Source organism: Dermacentor silvarum, chromosome 5, assembly GCF_013339745.2.
Source record: "Dermacentor silvarum isolate Dsil-2018 chromosome 5, BIME_Dsil_1.4, whole genome shotgun sequence".
NCBI classification, from domain to species: Eukaryota; Metazoa; Arthropoda; class Arachnida; order Ixodida; family Ixodidae; genus Dermacentor; species Dermacentor silvarum.
Genome location: NC_051158.1, coordinates 136,241,053 through 136,264,712, shown reverse-complemented (window position 1 = coordinate 136,264,712; position 23,660 = coordinate 136,241,053). Strand labels below are relative to the sequence as shown.

General features: G+C 45.1%; 1 protein-coding gene across 1 annotated transcript; it reads right to left on the bottom strand.

Moving 5' to 3' along the window:
• Positions 1 to 11,302: 11,302 nt before the first annotated feature.
• On the bottom strand, positions 11,303 to 23,075 carry LOC119454445 (uncharacterized). Its single transcript, XM_037716376.2, has 2 exons — positions 22,288 to 23,075; positions 11,303 to 11,622 (listed from the first exon to the last, which is right to left on the bottom strand). Exons 1-2 carry the CDS (start codon positions 22,950 to 22,952, stop codon positions 11,334 to 11,336), a joined length of 954 nt encoding a protein of 317 aa, XP_037572304.2. The 5' UTR covers positions 22,953 to 23,075; the 3' UTR covers positions 11,303 to 11,333.
• Positions 23,076 to 23,660: the final 585 nt, after the last annotated feature.

Here is a 23,660-nt window from a genome sequence, read left to right as displayed (position 1 = left end):
CAGAATTCCTGCCAGCGCTTTGTACCTAGTCGCTCTAGCTGCCGACCCATTCGATCATACACCTTTTGGCATTCTCGGTAATCTTCAAGAAGGCCTGTGCGTCGATATTTTCTCTCAGCTCTGCGTCGTATAGCTCTGAGCCTCTCGTATTCAGCGTCTACACCAGCGTAGCCATCAGGAATCTTAACAAATTTTGAACAAAGATTTAATTTGTCTGTTATAAGCGATAATAGACTGTCTGTATCACTGACAGCATCAGCTTGACTTGTAATGTGATATCGAAATGCCTGCCAATTTGTTATTTTTGCAGAGCGCCGATAAGTCAAAAATTGTAGTCTAGGATGCTGTATTAGGATAGGAAAGTGATCACTGCCCCTTGTTTCAATGTCCGTTCTCCATGTTGCTCCACATGCAATATCGTTTGAGCAGAGCGTTAGATCGAGGCAGCTGGAGTAATTAAAACCCCGTAGGAAGGTCACTGAGCCGTCATTCAACAAACACAGACCACTCTTCTGAATTGCCTTTTCTAGCTCATTTCCACGACGGTCGCAGTAAGCGCTTCCCCACATGACATGGTGTGCATTGAAATCTCCGCAAAATATTACATTTTTTGTGTATTTCTGAAAGAGGCCCGTCAATGTGGAAAATGAAATATTTGTAGAAGGCTGTAGATAAACGCTGACAATAGTGATATTTACTCGGCCAAACCGAACTTCGCATGCTACGTATTCTGGGATGTCTGACGCTGTAGCACTTAATAGCGCTGACGGCAGGTCTCTTCGAACACAGATCATCGCTCTGCTCAATCCTGAAGATCGAGAGGATGTATAAACAACGTAGTTAGCTAGACGAAAAGCGTTGTCTACACCGGCCTCTGTAATACATAACACTGGAAAGGAGAACTGAGCCACCAGTTTTCTAAAATCCGCACACTTAGAGCGAAGACTATTCGCATTCCACTGAAATATGGCGACATTTTGATAACAATTATTCATGCCTCGTCTGCGCAGTGGCTGACGTAGCGTTTTGTAATATCACTTGTTCCATCGACAGTACGGCCTTAACCTCCGGTAGGTTATTTGCCTGTGGAATTGCGACAAGTATGGCTTTTAAAGCAGAAAACAACATTGGAATGACAAGTTCAGCAATAGACGCTGAGGGGGTTCCCTGTTTCGTTACACTTACTGGTTGCGGTGTGCTGGTATTCTGTCGTATGTTAGTCACGGGGTTGTTCTTTTGACGAGGTCCTTCCTGAGGTTCTTGCCGAGCTTGCTGTTGGCTTGGTGATGTCTCAAAACTTTGTCCTCGGTTTTGTGGTCCCCTTGCGACTTTCGCGTATGTCATAGAGGCGTCCTGATGCTTAGGCACTTGTGGCCGAGGTGGTTGCGCTGGCTTCATCGTATTCTTGTTTGGTTCCGGTGCACCACGCTGTTGGGTGCGACCATAGATGATGTCGTGTTGATGTTGAAGAGCTGCTGCCTTATTCTGCGGGCATCCCGAAAATGATGCAGTGTGGGGTCCGTTGCAGTTCGCACACTTAGGCTGTCTTATGGATTTGCAGTCTTTGTGATCGTGGTCTTCTGCACATATTTTGCAGCGCCTTGTTCCTCGGCAGTTTTTCGCTAAGTGACCAAATCTCTGGCAGTTATAGCAGCGCCTGGCTGGCCCCAGATATTCCTCGACTGGATGACTAGTGAAGCCAAGATACACTCGCTCTGGAATTGGTCGGTCATTGCGGAATTGCAGAATCACACTTCTCACTGGGCGCGATTCCACAGTGCCATCTTCTTGGCGTATATAACGGGTCTGGCGTCTAGCTGATGTCACTCCTGCCTCTCTTAAATATTCTGTTAATTGTTCTTCTGTGTATTGTAGCGGGACATGTCTGATTTTGCCAACATTTCGTATGTATGACTCCGGAATAAATGGCTTCACTAGTAAGCCAGCTACTTGCACACATGATAACAAACTCTTGGCTGATGCGAGAGAACTCACAGTCACTGAGAAGCTTCCGTCTTGGTTCACTCGGAAAGAGCTTACTTTCTCCTTTGCTAGCGTAACGATTTCTGAGGCGACAACATTTGGGTTTACTCTCCAGAACGTTTTCGTTTCTTCAATTGGTTGAAATACCACAGGAATACCCTCGAACCTTCTCTTCTTATATGTCACAAGAGTGAAGGGATCTGCCTCCTCATCACATTCAATCTCAATATCTTCTTCTTCGTCGTCGCGAAGGGAGTACGTCGATGTTTTCTCATTCATGTACTCGTTCTGATCTTCGACTCTCACCTTTTTCGCACTGCTTGCTTCGTCCGACATGCTCTCAGCTTTCCTCGTCGCATCCAAGGCGAGTGTCGGGGGTCGAATGTAGGAGACCCTGGCGGCTCCAGGCTGGCTCACAGGCTCGTCGGCTCCGAAGCCATGCTGCGGTAATGGCGGCCCTTGCCACGCTTGCACATCTCCGTTGCTGCCCTCCGCCACGGTGGCAGTCGAACGTTATCGCTTGGCGTCGTCGCGCCGCTCACCGGTATCAGTGATCGCAGCTGATGTTGTCCTCGAAGCCGTAAGAAGTTGACACGGCTGGCTAATACTGATTTGCAGGAGCACAGAAGGCAAAGCGGCGTTCTCCTATCACTTCGTCTTCTTGAGACCCGACGTCCCTGAGGTAGTCGGTCTCTCTGTGTGGGTGGGTGGAGCAGACTTGACTGCAGCCACCGCAGGGGCGGAGGGCGCCACAGCCAACGGCTCGCTATGCGCGGGTCGGGCAGGTGGCGGAGGCCGGTGCGACGCTGCCCCCTGACGCGTCGCCTCGGCATAGGTTGTGCTGTGGAATGGTGAGCACCTTTGACGTGCTTCCTTGAAAGATATATTCTCACGTACTTTTAAAGTGATAATTTCCTTTTCTTTTTTCCAGTTGGGACACGATCGGGAGTAAGCTGGATGCTCACCGTCACAGTTTACACAGTGAGGAGTCGCTTCACAGTTGTCTGAGGAATGTCCTTGGGTTCCACATTTCGCACATGTCAGTCTACCACGGCAGCTTTGCGAGCCGTGGCCAAATCGTTGACATTGGAAACATCTCCTGGGATTAGGTATGTATGGCCTGACAGCTATCTTTGTGTATCCAGTTTCAATGGTTCGTGGCAGATCGCAAGTGGCAAAGGTCAGAATCAGGTGTTTTGTAGGAATTTCTTTATTGTCTCGTCTGATATTGATACGCTGTGCATTGGTTACGTTTTGCTCTTTCCAGCCTTCCAATAGTTCGGTTTCGGACAAGTCGATGAGATCTGCATCAGAAACTACACCGCGTGCTGTATTCATAGAACGATGAGGTGAAACGGTGACAGGAATGTCTCCAAATGCCACAAGCTTGTTGAGTTTATTGTGCTGCTCTTTATTGCGGATCTCAAGCAGAAGGTCCCCGCTCGCCATTTTGGTGACTTTATAACCTGGGCCAAGGGCGTCAGTCAAGCCTTTCGCAACAAGAAAAGGGGATACGGTTCTAGCTAGTTTTCCAGTTTTTTCACTGTGGACTACTTGGAATCGGGGGAAGATTTCTTTTGGTTTGAAAAGGTTAAGTAGTTCTTCGGTGCGTCCCCTCTTGTGAGAGTGACGATCAAGTAAACGGGGAAATGCAGGTGTTCCCATAATTGTTTGGTATATTTCGGCGGCAATGGCGGCCACCCACCACGGAGCCCAACTAGGGGACGCTGCAGCACTTAACGTGTAAGGCTGCAGGCGCCAGCCGTGCATTGCTGCTATAACCCAATATAAGATACCCAAGAGAGGGCACATACACAAGGATAACCCAAGCCGCCTGTGAAAATTTGGAAGTGACGGAAGAGAAGAGATGATAGGAGAGCAAAAGAAAGGAGATAGGAAAGCAAAAGGTTGGAGAGGGGGACAGGAAAAGGCGACCACCGATTTCCCCCGGGTGGGTCAGTCCGGGGGTGCCGTCTGCGTGAAGCAGAGGCCAAAGAGGTGTGTTGCCTCCGCCGAGGGGTGTAAAGGTCCAAACACCCGGCATCGGCTCAACCCCCAGGATCCCCTTTTCCCCGGACACGGCTAAGCCGCGCAAGGTTAGACGAGGGAGGGTCCAACCCCCATGTGCTCGGTTGCGTGGTGGCGCAACACACCAAACGCCTGCTGACGCAACGCCTCTGCGGGGGTGTTTCGAACCTATCACACGTCGATGTATCAATCCCACTGGTGTCTACTAAAATGTCTATTACGTGGCATCGCAAGCTATCACGCGGATACAGAGCCAGCGGAAAGGTGACCTCGAGTAAATTTTTACTATTACTTTACGGCAAGATATGCAACAAAATGCAGTGCGATTCACACCGCCGATTGGCAGAGGTCGTGCATGCGACCAGCCACAATGGTGATGATGGTGGTGATGATTATATTTATCGGCATCAAAAACCTTTGAAACATGGCGGAGACGAATGTCACCTAGCCTGCTTGGTTTATTCGGGATTTACAACATCTGTAAATGGCGACTGTACTCATGGAGACTCATGTTCACAGCAGCAAGCACGATCTGCCCATCGCTTCAACAAAACATTTCGCGATTGATGCCGTTCACGTTTGCTCGCGCCGTCATCGCCGCGTAAAATAATCTTCAGCGCATTGGTTAACCAGCTTTGCCACTGCGTTCGCGTGACTGAGAAATAACGCACTTAGCAAATGAGCCAGAACAGTGGTGATTCGCGATCATTTGCGACCGGTTGCTTTGTGACCAGCTTGATCGAAGTGTGGCCTTCAAGATCTGGTGCGCAGAGGTCATCTCGAAGGCTGTGCCTAAGTGTTGTCCTCAACACTAAATGATTGTTTTAACGCAGCCAATAGTCATTTGCACAAGGATATATTGTATTGTATTACACTCTGTGTATAGCTGACGATGTATAAAAAATACTGGTTTTTCGAAAAAAAAATGATGTTCGATGTTTCTTACCAAACCTAGCGAAATCTAAAAAAGTAAACAAGCAACATTGGTATATCAATTTTTTTTGCTTTTTTGCGTTTGTTTTTGTCGCCATTTTGCATTTCTTTCTTGGTCTGCGTGTGCGCCATGTGCGTGTCGTGAGCTCTAAGCACGTGAGTGTCTGTTGTCATCTGCTGCTGCGCGATTAGGAACATTTTGTCAAGAGCGTACAAGACGAAAAGCGGGATGTATCTATATACCGTCCGTGCATTGGCTGACGCGGAGGTATGCTACCGACTCGGCTGCGTGGACGCGGGCATGAAGAAAGGACCCAACAATACCGACCCAACAATACTTTGACTCCGGTAAGCACTTGTCTCGTATTGTGTGTATAACTGATTTCCCAGCTGAATGTATGTTTTACGCCTGGTTCACGGCGCCAGTGTCAAAGAATTTTGTGCGGGGCCGGTCCGGTGTGCGTGTGGCGTGTTGCATTTCGCCTTCCGCCGATGGAGCGCCAAGGTGTGGGCATGTGGTCTGTTTAAGCTGAGCATTTAGCAGCCAGGCCGATTTATCTGTACTGCAGTTTAAGCAAGTTTGTCGCAATCAGACCACTTAAATACTGAACTGCAACAAACCACTTAAGCAGGGGCGCTTCTTTATGTGTTCTCATGCTCGTCCCCACCCGTTGCGGTAGATTATAGTGGCTATGACGTTGCGCTGCAAGGTCGCGTGTTCAGCTCCGGCCGCGGCAGCCGAATTTAGATTGGGCGAAGTACAGAAACGCTCGTGCTTAGATATACGTGCTCTTTAAAGATTCACAGGTGGTTAAATTTAATCCAGAGGCATACACTGCGGTGTGTCTTATAATGATATAATGGTTTTGGCTCGTAAAATCCCAGAATGTGATTGATCAGCATAATGCTTGACCCTGTGTTTTAAGTGGTACTATTGCAGCGGGGCCCATGCCACATCCGTTTATATAAACATCGAACTCGCTGTCTGTTTTTTGTGCGTTATAAAATAATCATACAGAAATGTCGTGAACGATATCGTGTCATGTCTAAAAAACAGCCAGTTTGATCGTTCATGAATGAAATGCTACCGTATTGTAAAAAAGAAAATAAATGCTCACAGCGCATGGGATTGACGCCACCAGTTTCCCTCCCATCCCTGGATATTTTTTTCACGTCGCAAAACTATTTCTACGAAATTATTTTTGTACTGTTAATAATTTGAAAAGCAAGATTTTACTCGTGGCGTATGATAGAAAAAACACGCTAGTCAGGTGTTACTAAAAGTACATTCCTTCGCGCAAAAAAAAGGAAAATAAGATCTGTGAAAGTATGCAAGCCAGGGAGAGAAAATATGCAATTCGGAGGTGTGACAAGAATTGTGACTTTTATGTACTCGGCACAGAAAAGTGCCTTTAGCCGATGTCATATTGTCAGACATTTCTTTTGAAGTTCTTTAACTCTACTGCGAAAAACTGTCGGTAAAAGAAATTGGTTCATGGTATATTTCACTATATCTAAAACATATGCCGTGAACAATAAAAAGTTCAACTGATTCATTCAGTCACATAAAAACAGTGTTAACACAGTAGCTAAACACTTACTTAAATAAGAATCAAGTGCTTATTTGCATCTTTTATCCTTCAGGGCATTTCGTTGTGTAGCTTGCACAATACTGCGTTTATACAATTCTTTAAATAGTGGCATCCACAGCATCTGGAGTAAAGGGTATGGCAGTTGCTGGTGCAAACTTGCGTGACACATCAGCAGCAGAAAACATTCTTATACCAACTGGTTAATGCTTTGTGTGAATGTAAAAAGAATGTTTAAGACTGTTACCTGCATTTGTGAATATACTTACATACAGAATAAACAGTGGTAAGACAACAAGCCACAGTTGAACATGCCCTTCCTCATAAAAAGTTCCTGTGCACGTGCTCCATAATACTTATGAGTGTGTAGGTGTTGAGGCCCTCTAGCAGAATTGTATAGGAACTCCATGACTCCGGACAAGAAAAACAGAAAAACATTGCAACAATATTGTTCCTGTTCGCCTTCAAGCCGTGCCAGCTTTTATAAGGAATATTGAATACTGTGGCATCTTAAAAAGAAGTTACGATGTGCTCATACTGCTGGTTTTTGCGTTACTTTTGCTGCTAGAAAAAAATAGCTATGGTATTTTTTTTTCATTCAAAACTATCTATGCAGCATGTGCCACTCAAGTGCAACAGCTTCACGAGGCATCCCAGGCCCCGAAAGGAGAAGTTGGAAGAAGATGCAAGCGCAGCATGCCAATGTTGTTGGTGAGAGCCTTGTAACATTGTCACATTACACATACATTTTCAGAAGGCTAATCTCGTAAAGCGGTTACTAGCACACAATGTTTGTAGAAATTCAAACAAGACAGAACTTCCAGAAGAAGGCATGAAGAATGGTTAAAGAAAAATATCACTAGGATCAACAATTTGGCAAGGGAATTGTCTTAAGTCAAGCCAGCACCTGATTACTGCTCCCCCACTTTATTGGGGGAAGATGGGAATGATGCAGACAGTGCATAGAGTAAGGGGAGGGAATTGTAAGTGTTCAAAAAAGAGCACAGAAAGAAAACAAGGAGGTGTAGGTTTCTTGTAATAGAGAACATGCAGGGCTACTAGTGTTGTTTCATCCAAGTAGGGGTGACAAACCTAGAAGACAATTTGTGTGTATGCAAGTGTTTCCTGTGTTGGGCCTAGTTAAACGAGAGCGAAGATATATGGTTTGGATATTGCAAAAGAATGAGCAATAAAAGGAAAGAACTAGAATCTCAGTTGTGTCCATATATTTTTGATTAAGCCAAGAAGCATGAAATGAAAGCGAAAGGCACGAATGCACATCTTGTCGAAACCAGAGGGCATTAAAGTAGAGATAAAATAAATGATCGATTGAGTTATGAATTCATCATAGCCCACCAGGTAGCACATACACAGTCCTAGGTGTATTTGTGCTCTAGATGACTATGATGGCTCATTTCAAAACATTGTTAGCTGTTTGCGACACGCTACCTTTTTTGTTGCTCTTTTTTTAAAGACCTGCAAATCTTTTTTAATAGAAGAATCTCGGCTTCACTCAGCTCTCACATATAACTTATTGCTATCACAAGGTGGCATTACCCGACTCATGTTAAATGCTAGCCTCGCCATTAGCAGGACCTTAGCATCCATACGAACATGAGTCTCTTCACGTTTGTGTGACAGGCACAGTATGCATGAATTTCATTTAGTTCAGCAGGCTGCATGGACCTTAGAAGATTTGAGGTCTTTCACTTAGTCATAAAGATAGCTATACAGAAAGTAGTGCATTGCAAACAGAGGCAATATTTTCAAATATGCTTTGCAAGCCTTGTGTTGACATAGTGACGATATGGTAATTTTAAAGTTGTAATTTGTGATAAGCATTTAAGCAAGAACACAAAAATAATAGAGGTCTCTTGTGGATGATAAGAACATCAAGCTAGTTTAATCTGCATAGAAGTTCACTTATTGCATATAGGCTCTTATTTCATAGTTCACTGGCTAGAAGTTCATTGACGATCCAGTATCGCAGCAGTGACATCACTCTTGCCACATTTACCATGGCTCGTTTATACTGTTCTTATACCTTATGCAGAACAATTTCACCTGCATTAAACCGCAAAAGCTTTAAGCACTAATATAAGTTGCTTACTTTTATGGCTTTAAGCATAATTTTTCACTGCTATTGATGACGGTGTATGTTGGTTATCTTGCTGATAACATATCTTGTTTTTCAGGATATGCCAGCGCGAAGTTTCCAGGCGCAAGTGTCTCTTATACAAAAGACAGCCTGTTCTCCCACCTCACAAGGGAAATAAAATTAGTATATAAAAATGCCTTTTCATGTGCTTTTTTGTTTTCCTGTTGGCTGCAGTTAATATTCAGCGTCAGTGAGCCAAATCTTGCTACTTTAGACCTTAGTGGTATATATCCTAGTACAATAAAAATACAATAGAAATTCATCTCGGTCTAAATCCATTAAATATACAATAGCGAACCAATGGAAAAACAACAAAATAATACTACAATGGATTTCCAGTGGATTCACGGTGGCCACTTTTCCATGACTGCTCAACAAATCTACAATGAAATACCAATAAAAATTCCACAATTTATTGTTGTGTGTGGCGCAAAATATCAATGGAAAATCGATGGAATTCCAACAACATTTTTTGTAAGGCATGACCAAGATGTGACGTCATGTGACATTGTCACGTGACATGGACATCGAAATAGAATCAACGGCAATATAGTTGACACGCCCAGAATGGTTTCGCATTGAATGCACGCAAGGAGACTTAATTGCCTCTGTAACTTTTTGAACCCCCGCGCATGGTGACTGTGCTGGAGACAACAACGAAAGCTCAGGTTAGCACATCCCTGTACATAAAGTGCGGTGCACTATTACTTGTGTAAAAAACTATAAAACAACTGAAGATCTTCAGAATGGTGACTATTCTCAGGATAACAGCACGGTGAGATTAGAAAGCGAACGGTCGTATAGTCTGTGTTCTAGCTGAGATTAGGATGCATAGATGTAGTGGACCTGACCTTGTAGGAATTAAAGCACATTTCCGGTGGTGCGTAGAGTTACAGGACGACTGCTGAGGCACGCAAAGAGCAGTTGATTACGGCACAGAATTTAGTGTTGTGATTATAGTATGCAATATTCTGGCATATACCGGCAGCTCACGCTGGATACATAGATCGCTGGGAGAGGCTTTCCGTCTGCAGTACATATAAAATGGTGTGATGATGGCGATGATGACGGCAATAATGTCCACTGTACAACACTGTACTTTTCCACAAACATTTGTTTTATTGCGATAGCAATTATATAGACACTTCAACCGGATTTCTGCCGTCGGCGTCGCCGTCAGGTTCCCTATAGAGAAAATCTCCACCGCGCGCCGTATGCCGGATCGGAAGCGTGCGGGGACGCGCGCTATCACGGAGAGCGCACGCACTCATCTCCCACGCGCAAGCAAGGAAGCCAGCGCCGGAGGGAGCGGGGGGGGACTCTGCCAACAACTGCGCTCGTCTTTCGTCCGCACCGTCTTTTATCTCCACACGGCTCTGACCTTTATGCGCCGTGCATTAGCCGCTCAGTTTCCGTTGAAGCGATAGACCGCACGTACCTTCGCCCGCGGCGGCGTATGCTTGCTGCCAGCGTTTTGGCAGTCGTTGTCTGCAGTCATTCAGTGTGATCTCTTCGTGTTTGTTTGTGCGCACTCACACCACGCTTGTTCATTCAGTTAGTAATAGCCGGGCCACATTTTCCAACGCACGCTACACATGCAATGCTGCCCGGATCGGCAGTGCAGCGCTACAGGTGTGTCCCTCCCTTCGCACGCGCTGCCCACGGGAAGCGCTTCTCATCAACACCACCATTTCACACGTGCCTTCTCGTGGTCATCGAGTCTCTCTTCATGTCGGTCTACTTACGCCGCAGCACACCTGCTTACTTAATCAGCTCATGCTTACTACAATTCATATTGCTACCAAAGCCGCTCACCTTACTTCGTATGACATTGCTGTGTTGCTATCGCATTCATTGCTTCGCCCTTAGGGCGAAACTGTGACATTTTTTGCTCTTGTCTTGGATCTTTCATATGGATTCTTTTTCCACTTCATCCTATTTCACCCAGGATAGTGTGAAGGAAAATATGCACCGATCCGCCATTTATCCTGTAAACGCAGATTACACATATATATATATATATATATATATATTTTTTTTTTGACGACTGCGCGAGCGACAACTCGGGATCAGCACCAATACCACTAGTCACACTCGGTGCTTGTAAACGGGTAGTCTCCTACAATTTTCAGGACTCACTAATCCGTCGCTTTCGATTGACCTAGGAGCATTGTGAGCTTGTAATTATTTCTAATGACTACGCCAGTATACTAAAGTCACGTTAATTTGAGCACAGTTTGACTTTACTGGGCCAATGTTTGCCCACAGTGGAGACTGCTATATAAAACTTTATTGCCCGCCCATTGAACTTCACTAATATGTAAACTGCAGGCTAGGCGAAACTCAACAACTTCTAAACAGGCCAAATTTTGGCTACATGGCCTATAGAGATTGCAATTGCAAATACTACATATATTTGACAGCATTTTTTTGCTCCAAGAGGGAAATGCTCTCCTGTAACGGTCCAGCGATGATGTCTGTAATTCGCATCGTGCGATAAGGATATAATGCTGTATTTATTTACAAAACATTGCTTGATGTGCAAAAAAGTTCTGAGAACAAGTTAGGCGTTGCTTTCCCACCGCAGTTCTGGGCCATTTTCACTGTCAGAAAAACTGGGGGCCTTTCTCCTACGACGACGGCTATTCGGACAAATTCATGACGTCATCCAGCATCAGGTGACGCCTCACAACACGCCAGCAGTCCTCGTTCAGGGCGTCCAGCTGTGCGCGCCCATCTTCGTTCGGGTGGAACTCGAGTCGCTCCTTCACGACGCCCGCGTACCGCAAGAAGTCGTGAAGACCCTCGATGCACTTGAGCGACTCTCGAACATGAACGGCGACCTCGGCCTCGTCCATGCACAGCACTTCAGCCAGCTCCTCCAAGAGCGCCGTGTGTTTGTACACCCGCTCCAGTGCAGCGACATGGTACCTGTTGAGACAGCGTGCAAAACCATATCAATTCATGCATTCTGAGCTCTAATGTCTCGTATGACAAAGAAACACAAAAGGCTTATTGCCAATGGCAGCTTCTCGTTACTCATTGGCCTCCTTAAGCTGTAAGCAAGAAATACTTTATTGAGGGCGCTGCGTTTCATATGCGCACGAGTGAAGTGACATCCTGCTTTTTTCCACAGCGACGCTGTATACCTCTACCAGCCAAGGAAATTTTCGTGTCGATGGCGTAAGCAAAAAACGCCAGGCTAAAAATTGAATACAAACAGCATATCTCCTTTGAAATCACGTACACAGCATACACCTCAGCACTTGTTTTCATAATAAAAACCACAAAACAACCATCAAAACCACATGATGGATGCTAGGGCGCGCATAAACAACGGGAACACCCTCCGATGCGTTCCGGTAAAGATTCTGCTTGCAGCTGCTTCGAAAGAGGTTGACGTCATTCGAAACTCTAGTGTGAAGTGCAAACCATAGAATGTATGCTAATGACGTCTGCGACTAATGTGAAGCACGTTCTTTCTCCCGCGTGTGTTTCCCGGTAAAGATTACGGCCGCGTAAGCTACTCCGAGTGGAAAAGTACCCAACAGCATAGAAATAACGTAGAAACGTCACCACGGTCTAGCAACTATATCATCCAGCGAGAACCGCAGGTAACGTACAACTTCCAGAAGCGCTTGGGTTAAAGTGGAAGGAAATGTCAACCAATCAGCCGTACAGATAAGCAAGAGACGAATAAAGTATTGGTGGAAAAAAAACAGGGAACAGATGGATACGACCTGATCTCTTAAAATCATAGGTACACGGTAGATTTTCGGGAAAAAATAAAAAGATTTATGAGAGGCATACACAAATGCTACATAAAGAACAAGTATAGCGCACAGGATTAAATCAAGCAAGCTAGATAACCATTTGTCACCGCCCGTTTCAAAGGGGACGCCATTAAATCATCATCATCACCGTCAATCCACCCTAAGCGCCTGCATATTCCTAGAGACGCACATGCTGAGTGCCACGTGATATGTGCCACTCGCTATGCGGCCATACACGAATGCATAACTTGTCAGATGCTTTTGCGAAGACTGCCGTAAATTCCTAGATATAGAGCACTCAAGATAAAATTGTGATTTTTCAAAAACTGCATTACTGGAAGCGTGGACATCAGAAGACAGGTTATGTGTTCTAATTTTCTCTTTAGTTGTGGTAATACAATAATTATTCAAGTATATTAACCTAGTCCCATGGCAACTGACATTGAAAAGACTGTGGCTGCTGACCAGATGATCCCACATTAATTTCGAAGTCATACAAGAAGTCGTTCTCCCAGACCCTGCAACACGAGAAAGTTTGCCACTTTTCCAGAAAACTCAAACTGCAAAGCTTTAGAAGCGCAGCAAACCACGTGCACAAGAAACGTGTCTTCTTCATAGTGCAACAAATCCTGAGGAATTGTTTATTGATCTAGGGGTCTTAGGCCTTATATAGAGAAAATAAGAAATGTGTTCAAATCATAGGAAAGTTTTGCGTAAAGGCATCAGGAGACCGAGAATAAAAGTTTAATAAAAAGGTAAGAAACGTTTACGCGTTTTCTACGTGGTGTCGTTGATTCAGGGCTCCAATGGCAGCCAGCGTTTGTGTATCTAGAACTGGCCAGTCAGCCGTGCCTCGGATAACGCTCGGTCAGGCTTGGAAATGAATATGACTCCCGGTATTTGGGGAAAAATACTCAGAGACGTGAGAAACCACACCTGCGTCACCACGATTATAGATACGTGGAAATGCGACGGCATGTTTTGATTTCAGTGTCCACAAATTACCTTAGCATAAGCATGCGAAGTATGATTATAATCGTACCGCCCGTGCAGTGTACGCGTCTCGTTAACCTAATGACAAGGTGTATATATTCAGGGCTCTTTAACAAAGTACTTCTGCTCCACTATTGCCGTTCGCAGCTCTAGCTGTGCTCTTGATTTCTGTGTTATTTTAATGACAGTTAATCCACACCTTGTAAAACGATCTTATGCAGCAGCGCCACACAAAGCAGCGGAGCGAAATTTCTCTAGGAACTGACAATAGTCAGTTTCTGCAAACACTGCACACACACACAAAGAAAATTTTAATGGCTTCTGGCAGAGAGCACAAGTCTAGGCCACGAGCTAGTCTACTTGAACAGGCACGCATTACTTGCACAATAAACTGAAATTCATAATCGGCTAATTGCAAACATTCACTAATTCGGCTTTTATCTAATTACCTTATGGCACATATTGCAATTTACAAATTATAGCGGGTGAGACTGCAAGGGATCATCATTATCAGCCTATATTTATGTCCACTGCAGTACGAAGGCCTCTCCCTGCGATCTCCAATTACCCCTGTGTTGCGACAGCTGATTCCAACTTGCGGCGGCAATTTTCCGAACTTTATCACCCACCTAGTTTTCTGCCGTCCTCGACTGCGCTTCTCTTCTCTGATCCACACCGGTCTCTTCCTGTCTCTTAAACTTTAGGCACTGCATGGCATATCCGCTCGAGAATGATTGTGTGGATCACACCATTTACGAGATATGCGCTGTCAGGCTTCCGGTAAAAATACACAGTCGTCAGGCGCGTAGCCAGGGGGGGGGGGGGGGGGGGCTGATGGGGCTTCAGCCCCCCCCGAAATTTTTTCGTGCGGGCATGCACCACCGATCAAAACTACCACCGACTCCGGCAATCATTCTGGATTTTGTCTACAATGTCTTTTTGACACTCGAAAAGACATTTCGGCGCGAAAATTGCGAACTCGGGCTGGCTTTCCTGGAAACGCCCATACACCTGGAGTCACATAACGTAAGGAGCCCCAGCCGAGCACAAATTTTCAAGGGATTTTCGATAGCGAGCGGGCGCGTCGCGGCATCTCGCAGCGGCACCGGAATCTACGGAGCGCATGGATTTCAATTCCGAAACTTGATGAGTATAAAGTTCTCGTACACTTTTGACGCGAAAAGTGCACTGACATTTCCAAAGGCGTGCTTCTGATTTTTAATTCTGGAACTTTCTGGGTTTAATGTTTTTATAAACTTGGGCCAACATGCACGCACTTGAACGCGCGTGTCCAAGCCGTTCCAGAAATGGAAGCACGCGCTCGCAATCTTCCACACACACGAAAATATTAAATATCACCGTGACTGTCAGCTGGCATCTGATAATTTTCTCCAAACATTTTCAGGAAGGGCGCCTAATGTGATCGATAAGCTGGACCAGGGCAGGCAAAGTAAAATAAGAGAAAACAGAAGGAACTCAACGGCCTATTTAATTTGAGACAGTTCTTTTTTGCGGGCGGCAAGGTCTTGCTCTCCGTGGCGATAGGGACACTGGTCCTATTTATTTAAGCAAAGCCCCGGCCTAAAATACAGCTATTTCCAGAGCGCTTCTTCGCATGTGAGTTGATTGTGGAGATACACATCTGAAGAACCAGTTGGAAAGTCGCCAAAGTAATGCCTCGTATTTAAACCAGACGTGCAAAACCAAATTATAGAAATTTGTGGTGAAATTATCAAAGAAAGCCTAGATGCAAAAGTGAACGCTGCAGGCTGCTTCTCCGTACTTGCTGACGAAACGACGGATATTGCTGGAATCGAACAGCTTACTGTTTGTGCAAGGTACGTAAACAAGGATGGCAACGATATTGAAGGAAGGAAGGAAGGAAAATAAGAGGTGAAAGACAGAGAGGTTTACCAGGTTAAGTGTCCGATTGGCTACTCTGCACAGGGGGATGGGGTAAGGGCAGAAATGATTAGAAAACAAAAGAAGATTGAAAAGAAAACTAAAAGAAACGTATCAGTCCGCACATTCTATAGTTTTTAACTAAGTCATGTTTCTTTTAAAAAGCGTAATAGCGCTTTTAAAGCAGTTCGTTCCGACGTCGGCTGGGACCAGGGACCAAGAATTGTGGCTTGCGTAAGAGGACGGCTGTCTACCTGGTCGAGTGTGGTGCTGAGGAAACGATATCGAAGTGTTTTTAGGTTTTAGCACGTTACACGTGCTAAAACGTGTAATAGATGCCCCCTCTCATGGAGACTGCAGGTTATATGTACATGTGTACAAACTAGAGCACTGCACGGGCTCGGGCTTACCCGAAAGCCCGGGCCCGGCCCGGCCCACGGGCCGGGCCGGGCCGGGTAGAGCAGTTTTTTCACGGGCTCGGGCACGGCGTGTGCTTTTTGACCCGGGCCCGGGCCGGGCTCGGGCTTTCTGGTGGTGTGCATGTAACGTGCAGCGAGTTATTCTCGGGCGTGTCAACTCTGAAAAACATGTATTTTTCGGTCTCCGACCGGGTTCGGGCCGGTTTCGAGCCGGGCTCGGGCCGGGCCTCTGGCCTAAGGTAAAGGAAAGGGGTGGCGGGCCGGGCGGGTAACGTAGATTATTTCCGGGCCCGGGCCGGGCCCGGGTCTCGCCATAAAAGTTCGGGCTCGGGCGGGCAGCCCAATGTAAAAACGGGCACGGGCCGGGTCCGGGCTGAAAAAATCGGCCCGTGCAGTGCTCTAGTACAAAACTGCTGCATATTCTAGTCGCCCTTCCAGTGCCACTGCCAGCGCAGAGAGATTTTCAAACGTGAGATTACTAAAAAAACCACTTGCGCTTTACAATGAGGAACGCATGGTTATGCTGGCGCTTCTATACGCCCAGAGAGACGGCGCCATCAACGTGTCCGAAGTTACTGAGCGCTTCGCTAAACCTCCCCGCCGAGTGAAGTTTATCGTTTAGATAGCGAAGCAGCAAAAATCAATGCCTGTAAAAATATCTGTTCCTTCACGTTCCTATATAAGCTCGTAATTATGAAAACGTATGACTGTTCATTAGCTTTTAAAACCACAGAAATTTTCACCGTTTGTTGTAACAGTTAGCATGATGATCAAAATTATCCTGGGAATACAAAAATTACGGGGACATCAATAACCAATTTTGACAAACCTTGCTCATTGAAAGCCCGGCACACGCGGCGTTTCCCAAAAACGCACTCGGATGTTAGGTAAATCAACTTGCCGCATCATCTGTGGCTTTCGTTTGTCCCTTTCTTTCCTTTTTAGCTACATGTATTTACTTCTTTTTTGAAACGAAGCAATAGCCGTCTTTGACTTTAGGTGCAGAATAATTGTTGCCGCTGTGCAGGCAGTTAAAATACGCATTTTCGTATTGATTTCTGCATTCTTTTTCTCTTATTCTAGCCACATGGTGCTGTCGCGATCGCAGCATGGCTCAAATGCACATCACAATTTCTGAGATCATAGTTTTGTTCTTGTCTGGATCGTCTTTATTTATACTCGTATTCGTAAAGTTTACTATCTGTGACTGCGCAACATGTTTATTTGTCTTGTTTGACGCATTATATACAATGACGTTGCCTTAGATACGTAGATTTATTGCAGACTTATACGTATATTTAAATATCTTGTGGCGAGGTTTTGTGTATACAAGCAGTGAACTTGGTTTCACGCGACACTTTCTTGCCGTTTATCTTGGCATTTGTATATTCCTTTCTATCTTCGCATTTTTAATGTATATTTTGCGGAACTTCTGCTTTTTATATGTACTCGTTGTTGCAACTATAATTTCGGTGCAATTACAATATACGACCTTTATATTGATATCAGCTATTACTGCCACAATTTTTGGGACATACGCAATCCATTGCAACGAAGGACAGCGTCATTGTGGTTTTTCTCTGGCCGTTGCATATGTACAAAAATGTAAACAAGGTTGTTAAAGGACGAAAATTCATCAAAATATTTGCAACTTGTTCATTTTATGGCATTTACGTTTTTCATACCAGCTGCATACACTGCTTTACTGGTTTCGAACTGATATAGTTCTAAAGTTCGCGTGATATTTCCTTTACTTATTAGACAGACAAAAAAAAAACCGCGGAAGCCTTGATATCAGCTATTACTGCCACCATTTTTGGGACATACGAAGCTATTATTTTATGAAACAAACACATAATTTACTTGTCTTGACTGTGCCTAGCGTTAAATAATTCGTTTTCAGCACCTAATATAGAATGGCATTGGCAATGGCAATGCAGTTATTATTCGTGTATTTGATGCCTCGACAACGTTTATAAGGAGGAGGCCGCGTTGAAAATTGAGCCCCCCCCCCCCCCCGAAAAAAATTTCTGGCTACGCCACTGACAGTCGTTGCACTTGCTTTCTTAAGAAACTTGTTTTATGCATTCAAACACAAAAGTAATTGGAACGCCAATGCATTTCTCCGCAAAGTTCGGGAATTAAAATCTCCAAAACTGGTGTCATACTGAAAATTCTCTCCAAATGGATCCGTCTTGCGAACTCCCCTCCCCGTCTGGGGAGTTGCAATAGGTCGCACAAGGTGCCATTTGAAATTTTTGTGCAAATAATGTCCACCTCTTCAAGTAGACGAGCCCATGGACCAGTAGTGTTATCGCACACAGGCAACTTTAAAAAAAAATGTTTGAAAGTGTTCGCCGAAACACCCGCTACACCTAGCGCTGAGCGCAACCACGCGTTCGTGGCACTCCGCAGCCATGTTTACCGGGAACAGCACATAGGCAGATCAGCCTCATTGCTTCTCACTGCAGAGCCCTAGTTGTGACATGTTTCGGGAACTTTGGCATGAAGAAAGAAACTTGCCGCCTGCTTCGCTGTAAAGGACACATAAACGGTAGCACTTGGTGGTGCTACCTAAGTAAAAGGTTATACAAGAAGCACTTATTCCACACCTACATTGGCGTCCCGAAGCGACGCACTTTTGACACGGCGACATTTTTTAAGGGTGGTCCGGCGGCCACGTTCCTTACAAATTGAATAGAATAAAGTTCCGTGTGAATCTTGACACTTTGTGGTTGTCAAAACTTGTCTGCGGGTAGAGCTAAGTATAAAACATGCTAACGTCTCCTCCTGTGAATATGACTTTAAGCAGCAGGCTTTCTCGGTAGCACAATTAGCACTGCGACACCATTTGAGCTTGATTGAATCGACTTCCATTTGAAAATATATATATTTCAAGCACGTTTAGAAATAAATTTCAACTATAAGGCTTAGTCTATATTCAGTTAACAAACAAAAATGTATATTTACAGGAATTCCAAAATTGAACAATAGTAAAGAAAATTAGGGAATTTATATATCTCAGTTATGGGAAAACTGGCTTTGGAGGTTGGCACCTGCGGTTGTTGACGTCTTATGATGTTTCTCAGTCTGCGCACACGGAAGCCGATTTATCTTTTTTTCGACGAGGTGATTTCAGCTCGTGACTTGCGCTCTCCTCACCGCGTCCCTGATACGAGAAGACAAAACTTTGTAGCCTAGCCTTTCGGCCGCGCTTGTCTAGAAATTTGCACTGCGATGCGTGATATAAATGTGGTTTTTGTCCATATAAGAACCTGAATTTTCTTTCGCTTGTCCCTGCCACTCCTAACAACGTGATAATCGCTCCCTTGTGACCATTCAAGATAAAAGCTAGCTTAGGTCACTGCGAATGTACTTGAGTGCCGACGTCTTCTTCTTTCTAGGGTTTTACATGTCAAAACCAGTTCTGATTTTGGGGCACGCCGTAGTGGAGGGCTCCGGATTAAATTTGACCACCTGGGGTTCATTAACATGCACTACAACGCAAGCACATGGGCGTTCTTGCATTTCACCTCCGTCGAAATGCGGCCGCCGCTGCCGGGATTCAATCCCGCGATCTCGTGCTCAGCAGCGCAACGCCTTAGCTAACTGAGCCACCGCGGCGGGTAGTGCCGACGTCAAAGTGAAACCAAGGGCATGCCGCGAGCCATATTCACCTCGTCGAAATGTAAATGATCGTCCAGTTTCCGCGGCGCAGACCGGGAAACGTCATAAGACGTGAACAGCCTCCTGTGCTCCTTTAGCACCTAGTTTGAGTTTTCCGGCAAAAAGTTACAAACGCTCCCGTGGGAAATTTTTGCGTGATTTGAAAACTTGTACGAGATCACCTCGTCAGTAGCTACAAACTTTCCGTTAACAGCAGCCGTGTAACTGTTGAATTTAATTAGATTGAACCATCTAATTAACAAATTAGCGAAACAAAATAGAACACTTGTTTGCTGACGTCTAGCTCTGCCAACTGCCAAAGTAGTAAAACATTTCTCTATTTTTAGAAATTTTCGCAGCCTTCTGAAATACACACCGTAGGGCAGTAATCAGTCACTGTATATTTCATAACAACATTCACTGCGAAACCAAGTATACTTCGTATTACAGAGATATCAACTGGAGTTCAGTCTGCTTAATTTTTTAGAAGGGACTTGTTGCTGTGCGACGCGTGCTTATTAGCATGAGTCGATGGCCTAATGGTTCTAGCACAGGGCTTCAATGTTGAAGAAACCGGTTGCGTAAACCAACCATCAGACATGTAATTTCTTTATATATCTATATATCCCTAGTTGCAACCTGTTTTGCGATCCTATGGGGTGCGGGTGAATGTCACCCAGAGGTTCACTAACGGCCAGAATTTGACATACTACTACATCAACGTGGGTGCAAGAACAAGAAAAAAAATCGCCTCCATTCCACCCTGTGATATGCAGTGAAGCTGTTGCTGACGTTACACAAGCGCCACCACCACAACGCGTCGCACCATCGAGATCAATGAGCATCCACGACCTCATTCGTGCCCTTTCCGTTGGTGCTTCGACGCCGCGGTGCACGTTCGCGGCGTCCATACGCGTGCGCGTAACAAGCGTTCACGAAGTGAACGTCACTGTAAAATTGTAACAGCCTTGCACTTACGTCAAATACGGTCGCAGCGCACTCTGCGCGACCGATGCAACAGTGTACACTAATCAAGGACCGATACATCGTGTAAACACTTTCGTCACGCGCGCACGCAGGTGTGCCGGACTGCAGCATATATCCTCATTATAGTGGACCCTGTGCCTGGCGCAAGTGCTGTATTGAATTAATTTCTCAAAGTAAATTACGCCACAAAGTTTGTAAAATACGAGCTACACTCAACCTGCAGACATGAAAACATCGGACTCTAATTTGAACATACAAGACAACATAAATTTTGCTACGTGGAAACTCGAATTTACACTATCTCTGGAGACGAAAAACTTTCTTTGTCGACGCGACGGTGTACACGCACGGACGCAGAAAAATGGCCGGGGTAGCCATATACAGGTTCGCTGTAAAACCTAACACTTGAAAACAATAATTTTTCTTTCAGGCAATGAAGAAGCATTCTTGATGCGCTCTAATATAAACATAGAGGGCCAAAATTGCCTCATCTAATGCTGTTATTCTTGCCACTGCAACAAAATTTGTCTCAAGGGGCACAAATGAGAACTACTAAATTATTTGGCAATGATAAAGTTAAAAAACTGCTTTCAATTATTTCTTCGCAACAGCTTCAAGACTGAAAGTGGTAATGGGGGCGGCATCTTCCGTCTTTCTTTTTTCGCTCACAAATTCCTGCATTAGAACGTATTACGACGTCAAAGAGTTCAAAGTATTTTCTGGTATTAGAGCCGCTTTAGTTCTGAAGCTTGTCAACGTCAATTTAGACCTATTTTAAATAATTCAATGTGCTCTGTCTTTAGAGATAAGAACGTAACCCTGCCCGAGCATGCGCAGTGAAAATCTGTGATTGGGACTTCAAAATGGCGTCGCCACTGGTATTTTCTGTTGGTATCTTTTCTGCCTTACCAAGTCTCTTCCCATGGGCAGAGTGACCTTTTCTTATTGTGTGAGGGTAACGGTAATCTCTTATGTGAGGGTAACGGTTTATTATATAACGGTGAGGGTAACGGGTAACGGTATTGTGTGAGGGTAACGGTAATCTATTATTGTGAGGGTAACGGTTTCTTTGTTAGAATTGCTTTAAATTGAATTTCGATCCATTGCAATCAGCGTTAAAGGCTGACCGGACTGTCACGATACTGTGGTGACCTGGTGGTTTTAGCGCAACGCGGAAACACCACTACCCTTAAAATGCAGCATTTACGAAAGGCGTGTCCAAACACCCCCAATAACTCGTAGTGCAAAAGCTAGAATAAATTTAGTGTCGCATTTTAAGCATATAAATTGATAGTACGAACTTTTAGCACAAATAAATGGCTTTAGTGCGCGGCAGAGTTAAATTTTATGGCCCAATTGAATTGTGTCTGCTAATACCGCATGCAATATTTACGCCCTTCGCGTGGTTTAACTATTTATGGCAGAGCCTTATATTTTGCAGCTGCCGTGACTATTACGATGAATCGCGCCACTTTTTTTATGAAATTCGAAAAATAATTCTACGCACTTTTTAGATATATCTATTCGTCTGCTTATTCACATTCTTTAGCACTTTGTGTATATCAGTCTTCGCCACACTATGTACTGCGCCTAGTCGTCTTCAACTCGTTTATGATAAATGTTTTTCCTTGTGGCCACGCAGTAATGAAAAGGTTCGCCACCGCGTCCAAGATTTCTTTTATTGTATTTCATGCCAGAGGTTTCAGAAAGGTCGTACCACAAATATTCTTAAAATATTTACTGAAGAGGCGATTTCTCAGGTCGACGTATCGTGCAGATAAAAATGGTGGTGTTTTCACGCCGCTATTGTTTTCAGCTCAAACAAAAACAACAATGAAAGCAAAAGTGCAACGTACCGGTCGTCTCGGGAGCCACTAACGAAAAGAGCTGCGCGTGTCACCAAGTCGTAGTTCCGGTTCGCTGTGTCTCTGACTGCAAACCAATGCTTGGCCACTTCTGGGTACACTCGATCATAGAAGGTGACCCCAAGCAGGGTGTAGTTGTCCGCAATTCCCACGGACAAGTGCTGTGCAAAGGCGCTGACGTCGCCTGAGATCATCACTCTTCTGATGTTTCGGCTGCCCCTCACTACGTCAGCCAGCCTCTCCAGGTCTTGATCGTCCATATTGCCCGGCTTGTGAAGCCCCAATTCTCGTATGCTCTTGTTCGCGGCCAGTGATTCTATTACAATGGTCCACCAGTTGCTCGTGATGTCCACCGCCACTGAGTAGCTACAGCTGTACACTTCTACATACAGCGAGCGAAGAAAGCTTGTTTTCGCGATGTAGTCAGCCAACGCGGAAGATAAAGCCAAGTCACCTCGGAAAAAGCATATACGTACTGTAGTGATGTGTTCAACCCAAAGCAGGCGGTTCAAAAGAGGAGCTGCGTTCTTCTCTAAACTACAGCCATCCAGGTGCAACTCTGAATAGTCCATATATTCTAGCAGATCCAAGCTTTTCGGAGGAAGCGGAGATCCCAGCGTAACCTTGTCTTCGGCTTCGCTCTCTCGGAGGGCCATGCAGACACGCTGAATGAGAGGATCTTCTAGGTCAATATCAATCAACACGTTCGTCAGAGCTTTCTTCAACGGAAGCACATCGAAAAATTCCTCCCAGTTTTCTAGCTGCCCAAAGCGGAAAGGCAAGTGGAGTTCCTCCAATGTTTCATTTTCGATAAGCGATTGTAGCCAGCAGTCGAGTACGCTGTGGGCTCCTACTTGAAAGGTTCCCCAACTTTGCTTGATTTTGAACACGCGAAGGTTTCGGTTTTCAGACAAAAAGATCGCTGCAAGTAGAGAGCTCTCCTCGTCAAAGACGAACTCTCGCAGCACCAGGGTAATAACCGTCTTGTTTCTGCGTAGTCCTCCAAGTACGCACTTAAGACAACCATGTCCATTTGGTCTACATGCCTCAAGTGTTAACGACGTCAACGTGGTGCTCCTATGAAGGTAACGCGCAAACACATCTTGGCAACCACTGTTGCTGATAGCTGACTCGTGCAAGGAAAGCTCTCTGACAGTGGTATTTTCTCCTAGCGCGGTGAAGAAGTCTCTGACACGTTTTCCTTTCATGCGTAAACCCGCAATCCGGAGGGCAGCCAGTGATGTTGTGGTGCGAAGGAGGTCAGAAAGACCTACTGGCACATCTTCGGGACACTGTTCGAATGTGAGCTCAAGATCTTCCAGCCACCGTAAACCAGAGATGGCCGCGCTGAGTTTCCTACAAGC